The sequence below is a fragment of the Nannospalax galili genome, unplaced genomic scaffold (genome assembly GCF_000622305.1).
Source record: "Nannospalax galili isolate Female #2095 unplaced genomic scaffold, S.galili_v1.0 scaffold286, whole genome shotgun sequence".
Taxonomy (NCBI): domain Eukaryota; kingdom Metazoa; phylum Chordata; class Mammalia; order Rodentia; family Spalacidae; genus Nannospalax; species Nannospalax galili.
In genome coordinates this window covers 1,803,860-1,813,725 of record NW_008359442.1, presented here as the reverse complement: position 1 = coordinate 1,813,725, position 9,866 = coordinate 1,803,860, and the positions used below count along the sequence as shown (strand labels likewise).

The 9,866-nt window shown below is 39.6% G+C and overlaps 1 protein-coding gene across 2 annotated transcripts in view; it reads right to left on the bottom strand.

Annotated features, from left to right (window-relative positions):
- Positions 1-9,866, bottom strand: part of Ccdc88a (coiled-coil domain containing 88A) — a 185,010-nt gene that overhangs the window by 117,063 nt on the left and 58,081 nt on the right. For both annotated transcript variants that reach the window (XM_008823003.3, XM_029558654.1), the window contains exon 4: positions 982-1,051. In XM_008823003.3, coding sequence (XP_008821225.1) covers positions 982-1,051 — 70 coding nt within the window. The remainder of the gene's footprint in view (positions 1-981; positions 1,052-9,866) is intronic.

Genomic DNA, 9,866 nt, shown 5'->3' with positions numbered 1-9,866 from the left:
GTCTTTTTGAGACAGGGTCTCCTTGTAGTCCCAGCTGTCCTGGAACTCACTATGGAGACCAGGCTGGCCTTGAACTCACAAAGATCCGCCTGCCTCTGCCTCCCAAGTACTGGGATTAAAGGCATGCGCCACCACACCCGGCAAAGCATCATCTTTTATACTTGCTTATAAAATAATAAAAACCATAGCCATCACCAAAAAGTATCAGTTTGATATAGGAGAAACAACTTTAGATTTAGTCTTGAGTGTGTATGCTCGCACCAATTTAAAAATATTCTAGGGATCTCAGAAAGTAACTGATTATGGCTAGTAATAATCAGATATATAGAGACTAGAGATGCATGTACAAACATCTAAGGGTTACTTGCAATAAAAATTAGCTTGTCAGCTGGGTGTGGTGGCACATGCCTTTAATCCCAGAACTCGGGTGGCAGAGACAGGCGGATCTCTGTGAGTTCAAGGCCAGCCTGGTCTACACAGTGAGTTCCAGGACAGCTGGGGTTACAGGAAGATCCTGTCTCAAAAAAGACCAAAAAAATCTTTGAATAAATCTGACCAAAACGACCAAAGATCTCTATAATGAAAATTTTAAATTGTTAAAGAGAGAGATTGAGGAAGACACCAGGAGATGGAAGAACCATTTATACTGAGTTCAGTATTGTATAACTGTATTAATTCAGCTGTGAACCTAAAAATTTACAGCCAATTTTGAAAGAGATGCATGTTTGCTCTGGAAACTGTTATTGACTATGTCAATACAGTTGTAATGAAATGCTTCTACTAATTATGTGGTTATAAAATAAATTTTTAAAAATTTTAAAAATGTTCTAGGCTTCTTTTCTATTTAAGAATATCACCTCCAACTTTTCCTAAAGACTTACGGAAAACCTAGTGAGGTAATATACATAGTCAAGCTCTTGGTAAACATTATTAGTGTTACACAAAGACATTATTATCACATGATACTAACTTCATACTTACCAGAAAAGGGATTTTTACCAATGATTAAGACATTTGGCAATGACATCATAATCAGCTGCTGCAAAGTCTCCTGTAAAATGACACCCAACAGTTACTATATGGTTAATGCTGACTCAGTAACCACCTCCAAGTTGTACACTCTTCTGTAAGTATGCTATATTAAAAATAAATGTGGAGAGGATATATCAAGTCTTAAGGAACTTTAACTCTTTTTCAAAATATAGTCATCTAATTTGTTTTTTTCAGACAGGGTCTCACTATGTAGCCCTGGCTGGTATAGAACTTGCTATGTAATCAGGCTGGCCTCAAACTCAAGAATTCTACCTGCTGAGATTAAAGGTGTGCACCATTACACCTAGGAAGTCTTTTGCAACCTGAATGAAGTAAATAACCAAAATAATAATACCGGACAGATTTAATGCCCACATAGTAAAATAAAAATTACTAAGCGAATATTCGTTATTTTGAAATCTGAATAGTTCCCAATAAACTCATGTTCTTCTGGTACTTCTGAAGATCTAAAATTATCACCTGGGGAAGAAGGAGCTCGAAAGAGGGGAAAAGTAGGGCACAGGTGGTATCAAGCAGGAAATGGGGAAGATGGTGGGTTCTTTAACTGGGGAGGGAGAAGAGAAGCCTGTACACGGGGAAGAGTGAGGAAGGAGAGATGTGAACCATCTTAAGTGTTGTGAACCACAGTGAAATGTATTATTTCATAAGTCCACTGAAAATACACATATAACATATATGTGATTATGTGCATAGCTGAAGGCTGTATAATAAAAATTACAGCAAAGGAAACCTCCCTTCCACTTGGTTGTCAGGGTAGGCCAGGAGACTCCCAAAATAATATAGGCTATTGCCACAGGTCTTAGCTGCCCCCCAGAACTTGAGAGTTAAGACCTTATTGCTGAAGACAGAACATACTTCAGACACAGGACTTAGAACAACTGAGTTGGAACTGACCTGAAAGCCTACTCCCTAAAGACTAGCTCTCATAGTACGAGAAGATACTACGCAAAGCCTGCAAAGGGAGAAAAACAATCAATGGCCTTACCTGGCTATAAAGTCTATGAGCCACATTAATGACCAGCCCAGCAAACTATCTCTATTGATGCAATAGTGGCACTTTTATATTGGGAGTAATCAATGGCTGTTAAATTGGACTTAAGGCCCACCTTTATAGAGAAAATGGTACTATAAACATAGCAAAGTATACGTGGTTAGAGAGGTCACAGACCCTAGAGGAAAACCTACTATGGTCACTTTTATAAACCAACATAATTTCTTCTTTTTAAAAATAATTCACTTTGGTTTATGTGTGTGAGTGTTTTGCCTGCATGAATGTAAATGCACCCATGTGTACAATGCCCAAGGAGACCAGGAGAGGGCGTTGGATCCCCTGGAACTGGAGTTTTGGGAGGTTTGTTGGCTGTCATGAAGGTGCTAGGAACTAAACCCAGGTCCTCTGGAAAAACAGATGGTACTCTTTTTTTGTTTGTTTTAATGTGTATGAGTATACTGCCTGCATATGTGTAAATGTACTCATGTCATGCAATGCCCAGTGGAGGTCAGAAGAGGGCAACAGTTGGTTGTTAGCTGCCATGTGAGTGCTTGGAACTGAACCCAGGTCCTCTGCAAGAGCAGCTAGTGCTCTTAAGCGCTGAGCCATTCTTCCAGCCCCATAGCCATTGCTCTTAACCACTCAACCACCTCTCCAGCCCCCAACATAATTTCCTACTATATTCTAAATACATATACTTATATTCACAGTCAAGTATACCTCTCATCACTCATCAAAGAAACATCTTTTTGCAACAGAGAGAGATTATTACAAAGTTCCACAACTAGTAAAAATACAGAGTAAGTGACTATGGTGTGCTAGGCTTAACTGATACATCTACAATGCAGCCTCTACACCTAAGGCTCAGGAAATATCACAGAAGAAGGGCAGAAAGACTATAAAAGCCAGAGGAACAAGATGACTGCTGCTAGAAAATACATTCTAGATAGGGAAGCTCCACCAATGAAATATCCACAGTATGGTAGCCCAACAAGATCTGCATCATGACAAAACCAAGTGACATGCCAGTGAGGATGGGGACATGGGGTTCTATCTCAAGAAGTACTACAGGCAGTCAATAGATACTGAGGGAGGAAGAATCAGTTTTCTCCAGGGACTAACTCCCTGATAAATTATCTAATCCCAAGTGGTCAGCCCTAAACATTACAAAGGAGCACCAAGTAAACGGACTCAGTGCATGCATATATAAATGTGTGTGTGGGTGTGCGCGTGTGTGTATGTAACAAGAAATCGAGAAGAGTGGGGGGGCATGGGAGGAATAGGAGGAGGAACTGGGGGGGTGGTAATGATGCAAATACAATTTTCACGTATGAAATCTTAAAAATATCTTATATATATTAAAAAGGAAAAAAAATAAAAATGTCATCTGACTTTAAAATTAAGGCTACTTAGTTTACTAAAAGTCCTATTTTAAAGCCTGATGTGGTGGCACATGCTTTTAATCCCAGAGGCAGAGACAGGCAGATGTGTATGAGTTCAAGGTCTACAAAGGGAGTTTCAGGTCAGCCAGGCCTACATAGTGAGACCCTATCTCAAAAAACAAACAAACAAAAAAACAAAAAAACAATACCCAAAAAATTCTATCTTAAGATCATTTCACAAAATGGAGTTCATGGAGTGAATCATTATTTGTCTTCTATATTTGAAATAGGTGGTTACTGTTCTTTACTATTGAACTTTCAGTGACAAGAACATATTATGTTGGCACATATTCTTATAGCATCAGATGATTGAGAAAAATCATGATTCCAAATCTCTGTAATAAGAATGCTTTCCCTAACATTTTGGGCTTTATTCTTTCTCTTACAGATTCCCTAGTCCCTTGCTTCCCATTATGTGGTTGCCTACCAACATATGGCTGACCTCTATGCCACCTTAACTAAAATGCCATGGTATTTGTTTTTGTCCTTCTCTCCTCCATTCTCCTCTGGGAAGCTGCTTTCCTGCCCTAGGATGTTTTTCTTTTTTAAACTCTCATAAAATTGTCTTCAAGACAAGCTTACATAGTTCTAAAGAATACTATGGTAGTTGTTGAGGGAGATAATCAGTGGTCCAACTCCAGCTTTAAAGTCTAATAATCACAACAATGACCAGCACAAAAAGTACAGTAGTGCAGCACTGACACTATATCTTGGGGGTGATCAACAGCTAATTGGACTTAAAAGTCCTCTCAATGGCCTGCCGGGAGTGGGGGCGCACGCCTTTAGTCCCAGCACTCTGGGAGGCAAGAGGCAAGTGGATCTTTGTGCGTTTGAGGACAGCCTGGTCTACATAGTGAGTTCCAGGCCACCCAGGGCCGGGCTACGGGGAACAAGCTCAACGGTGGCACTGTAAACATAGCCAAAGATACATGGCTGGAGAGGTCATAGATCCTAGAGAAAACCCTACCTCTGTCACATCCCTAGATAAATGTAATTCCTTACTGTATGCTAAATATGGATTACTGACAAGTACATCATTCACCACTTATCAAAGAAGTTTCTTTTTGCAACAGATGGGAGACTATTACAGAGTTCCACAACTGGTCACACATACACAGTAAATATATATCTGAGAGATGTTCAGTCCTACGTGACACATCTACAGTGGAACCTCTATACCTAAGGTTCATGTAACAGTGGAACAGGGGGTAGAGAGAATACTCATGCATCTCTCAACACTTAGCAGTGCAGCTTTCTCATGCAACAGAGGGCAATGCATACAGAAGGCCACAACTGGTCAAAGTGTAGAGATTAAGAGACTGCAGAGTACGTGTGTGTCCCTGGATAGGACTCCTATATCAAACCTCACCCACCCAGGGCTCAGGGACCATGGTGGGGGCAGAAAGATTGTAAGAGCCAGGGTTGGTGCATGATCATAAGGAAACAGTCTTCCAGGTCCCTGGGAACTTGCTCATATGAACTTACAACAATAGTGACAGCATGTACAAGACCCATGCAAACTCAATCAGACAAAAACTCAGCAAAGAACTAGGGAAATGGGCAGGAGGCCCCAACCTTAGCTTGACAGTTAATTACTGCTGGATGAGGGAGAGCTGATCTCTAGATAGGCTGTACCACATGTGTGCAGGAGACCTTGGAGCCCAGAAGCAGGCATCAGGCAGTTGAGACCTTGGAGCCCAGAAGCAGGCATCAGGCAGTTGTGAGATGCCATGCAGTAAGTGTGCCTAACTGCTGAGCAATCTTGCCCTCCCCCACCCAGCCTTGCTCAATTTTTATGGCCTCTTCCCCCTCTCAAGATGCTTTAAAGCTGCTACGGTTCTAAATACACTGACTGTCAAGGTAGAATGACATGATCTTTCAGTTTTCACTTTCCAGTGAAATCTCAGTGCACCGGAGGGACACCCCTAGTTTTGAAATTAGCAACTCTTGGACACACAAAATGGAGGGAGGTGCTCTCTGGAGCAAGTGAAAACCTGGGCAGCCCAGAGTCCACAAAGCTCAGTGCAGCCAGAAGCAGTATCTGGTATATTAAGAAGGAAAACTTGTCAATGTAGCCAGGAAGTGGGCAACTGACCTCTGACCTCCTAAGCCACACACAGCGCAAAACAATAGCTTGAATCGACTACCTGGCAGATTCTATTAAAGGACTCAGAAAAAACCTGATCCAATTCTTTGTCATTTCAAAAAATTTTTGTCTGCTTTTCAACATTTATTATATTTTTACAATTATTTTTACTTTATATAAATATTTTTATATTTAAGATGGGTGTGGTGGCACACACCTTTAGTCCTAAGACTCAGGAGGTAGAGGCAGGCGGATCTCTATGAGTTTGAGGCCAGCCTGGTCTACATAGTGAGTTCCAGACAGCTGGGGTTATAGGGAGGCCCTGTCTCAAAAGGACCTAAATAAATAAATAATAAATAAAATGAAAATAAATGTTTATTATTTTTATTTTTTGTATATGAGTTTTATGCCTGTATGTATGTAAATGCACCCATGTTGTACACTGCCTGTGGAGGTCAGAGGAAGTCATCGGATTCCCTAGGACTGGAGTTTCAGATGGCTGTTAGCTGTCATGTGGATACTGGGAACCGAACCCAGGTCCTCTGCAAGAGCAGCCAGTGCTCTTAACTGCTAAGCCATCTCTCCAGTCCCTTTTTATATTATTTTTAAAAGCCTTCATGGCTGTAATAATCTTAACTTTGTCTAATTTTGTTTCTTCTTCTCAGATATTTTTTTACAACTTGTTCTTAAAATTGGGTGGGTTTTTTGACTTCATTTAACCTTGCTTCTTCATTTACCCTTGGCAGCATCTTTTATTTTATACATGCACTATTACTTTTACCCTTGTTTTTAATTTCATGGTTAACCTGGATTTTGCCATTTTCTTGCATAGTTACTAGTGGTGCAGCATTTATCTTTAATTTTTCTTTTTGTATTTGTATACATGTTTGGTGCATCTGCAGTTATGGCAGTTTGTTTCCTCTTCTCTGAGAGGTAACAGGGAATTGAGCAGTCAAGAGAAGGCTTCCACCTAAGAAACTCAAATAAAGCCAAAAGAGGTATCAATCCCAACAGATGCACAAATTGTAAGCACAAATATGAAAAAGCATTAAGACTCCTCCAAAAGGTCCCACTCAGTTCAGTAAGTGAATTCAAAGATATGGAAATGGTTGAAATGATAACAGTCCAGTTTTAAAAAATGACCAATGGCCTCAAAGCACATTCAAACAGGCAGGTAAGTGAAGTAAGGAGGCAAATTCAGGACCTAAACAAGGGAGTCAGCAACATGGATGAGAACTAAAGCCAGGTAATAGGCAAAATAGAAAGCAAACAAAAAGAGAGGCAGGATGTGGAAAACAACACATCAAATAAAAAACATGGTAGAAAGCATCACCAAGAGACTATATGAAACACAAGAAAGAGAATCAATGATTGAAGACAGGGACAAAGAAATAATACATTCATATATCAATAAGGAAAAAATAAACATCAAAATTTTCAAGAAATCTGGGACATGATCAAGAAACTGAAACTAAGAATCCATTGAGGTAAAAGAAGATGCTGAGGAGGCTAGAGAGGTGGTTCAGCAGTTAAGAGCACTGGCTGCTCTTGCAGAGGACTTGGGTTCTGTTCCCAGCACCCGCACGGCAGCTAACAACTGTCTGTAACTTCAGTTCCAGGGGATCCAATGCCTTCTAACCTCTGCGAGCACTGCACAACACAAGTGTACTTACATACATACTGGCAATAATACACTCATACACATAAAATAAAAATGTTAAATATTTTTTTTTAAATAAAAGATGCTGAGATACAAACCTGAGGCACAGAAAAATAAATTAGACCAGGGGGGGGGGTGGTGGAGAGATGGCTCAGCGGTTAAGAACACTGGTTATTCTTGCAGAAGACCATGGTTTGAATCCCAGCACCCATATGGCAGCTAACAACTGTCCGTAACTCCAGTTCCAGAGGATCAGACAGCCTCTTCTGTCCTCCGCGGGCATTGCACAACACGGGTGCACTTACGTACATGCAGGCAACACACTCATACACATTAAAAAAAAAAAAAGAGAAAAGAAATTAGATCAGAAAATTCCCAAAATCTAGGAAAACATATGTATATCCAAGTACAGGACACATACAGGATCCTCAATAGACATGACCAAAAAAACCACATCTCCATGAGACATGATACTTAAAATGCTAAAACCACAAAATGAAGACACAATTTTAAAAGCTACAAGAGAAAAACACTAACTCACTTGGAAAGATAATCAATTCTCTAAGGAGAAAACCTAAAACAGGTTAAGTATGGAACAATACATTCCAAGGTCTGCCTTGGAACTGCCATTCAAGATGATTATATCCAGCAAACTTATCTTTTAAAAATCAGTGGAGAACAGGGGCTGTAGAGATGGCTCAGCAGTTAAGAGCACTGTCTGCTCTTGCAGAGGACCAAGTTCACTTCCCAGCACTCACATGGCAGCTAACAACTGTTCATAATGCCAGTTCTAGGGGATCTGATGCCTTCTTCTGACCTCCTCAGGCACTGTATGACATGGGTGCACCTACTACATGCAAGCAATACACTCATACACATAAAATAAAAAATAATTAAAAAAATAAATGGAGAACTACAGGGAGACCCTGTCTCAAAGACACACCCCCCCCAAAAAAAATCAATGGAGAACAAACACCTTCTCAGAAAAGCACAAACCAAAGCAATTCATGGCCACTAAACAAACCAGTATTGCAGAAGATACTTAAAAGAATTTTGCACACAAAGTTAAGAAAGGCAGTCATGAACAGAAAACCTTAGGAAAGAAGAAATTTCAGCAGAGGAACAGATAAATGCCGACTAGGAAATAATAGAGTATGTTCAACTCAGTAAACCACCAAACCCCTAAGATAAACAAGAGAGAAAGAAAAGAACAAACAGCATCAAACCAATAAGGAAAATAATCATGGAATTTTCTGTAGTCAGCAAACCCCTCTCAATAATACCCCTAAATGTTTAAGTGTTCTTTAATTAGAAGATGCATTCTAGGGCTGGGGAAATAGCACAGTGGTACAACACTTGCCTATTATGCACAGGGTTCTGAGTCCAATCCTCAGTACAAACAAAAATAGCTGATGGATTAAGAAAAATTCTGTTGTTCTATATCTATAAAAAACATACTTCCCTGGCAAAAACACACAATGACTGAAAGTGAAAGAAGCTGAGACAAGTCACAATAGCAATATGTAATTCTGACAGAGGAGATGAAAAGCCAGAATACTTAAGGTTACAATATATCAAACAAAGGAAATTCTCAGTCAAGAATATACAAATTGTAAATACATATTCACTGAATTTTGGTGTACCCAATGCCATGAAACAAACAGTATTGCACATAAAGAAAGACCACAATACAGTATGTGGCAACTTGACTAGCACAATGTAATCAACAGATGTGTTCCAGACTCTCCTCTAGCCCCATCTCCCCCACAAAAATCAGCAAAGCAAATTAGGGATTAAACTGCACTACAGATCAAATGGACGTAACAGAAATCTAGATTATTCTAACAGCTGTAGAACACATGATACTTCCTCAACAAACATCACATTTTAGGACAATTAAGCAAGCTACCCCATCAACAACAAAAATCAAAATGACTTCTTTCATGTTTTCAAACATTAATGAAATAAAATTAGAACTCAATAGGAAGAGATACTATATATACTACACATACACATGGGGAGTTAACAATGTACTCGTGAATGGTCAGAGAGTCACTGAAGAAATCAGGAGGAAAATTTTAAAATTCTTAGACTTAAACTTAGACTCCTTAGAAATAAAAAGGAAAATACAAATTACCAGAAACTATTAAAGAGAAGGCATTTGTAAAAGGGAAGTTTATAGCTAAGTACTCATTTTGGGGGGGGGGTCTTTTTGAGACAGGGTCTCCTTGTAGCACCAGCTGTCCTGGAACTGGCTATGCAGACCAGGCTGGCCTTGAACTCAACAGAGATCCTCCTGTCTCTGCCTCCTTAGTGCTGGGACTAAAGGCGTACACCAGCATGCCCAGCTGACCTAATAGTATTTTAAGAAAATAAGAACAAGCAAAACCCAAAACTGGTTAGATATAAATAAGAGAGAACAGAAAAAAAATTAATGAATGAGGGTAAAGACAGTACAAAGAATCAATGAAATGATTTGGTTCTTTGAACTATAAACAAAGCTGACAGACCAAGTTAACCAAAACAGAGGCTCAAATAAATTAGAGATCAAAAGGGAGACATTAAAACACATACCAGGGCTAGAGAAATTACTCAGTAGTTAAGCATTCTTGCTCTTACAGAGGACCTAGGTTT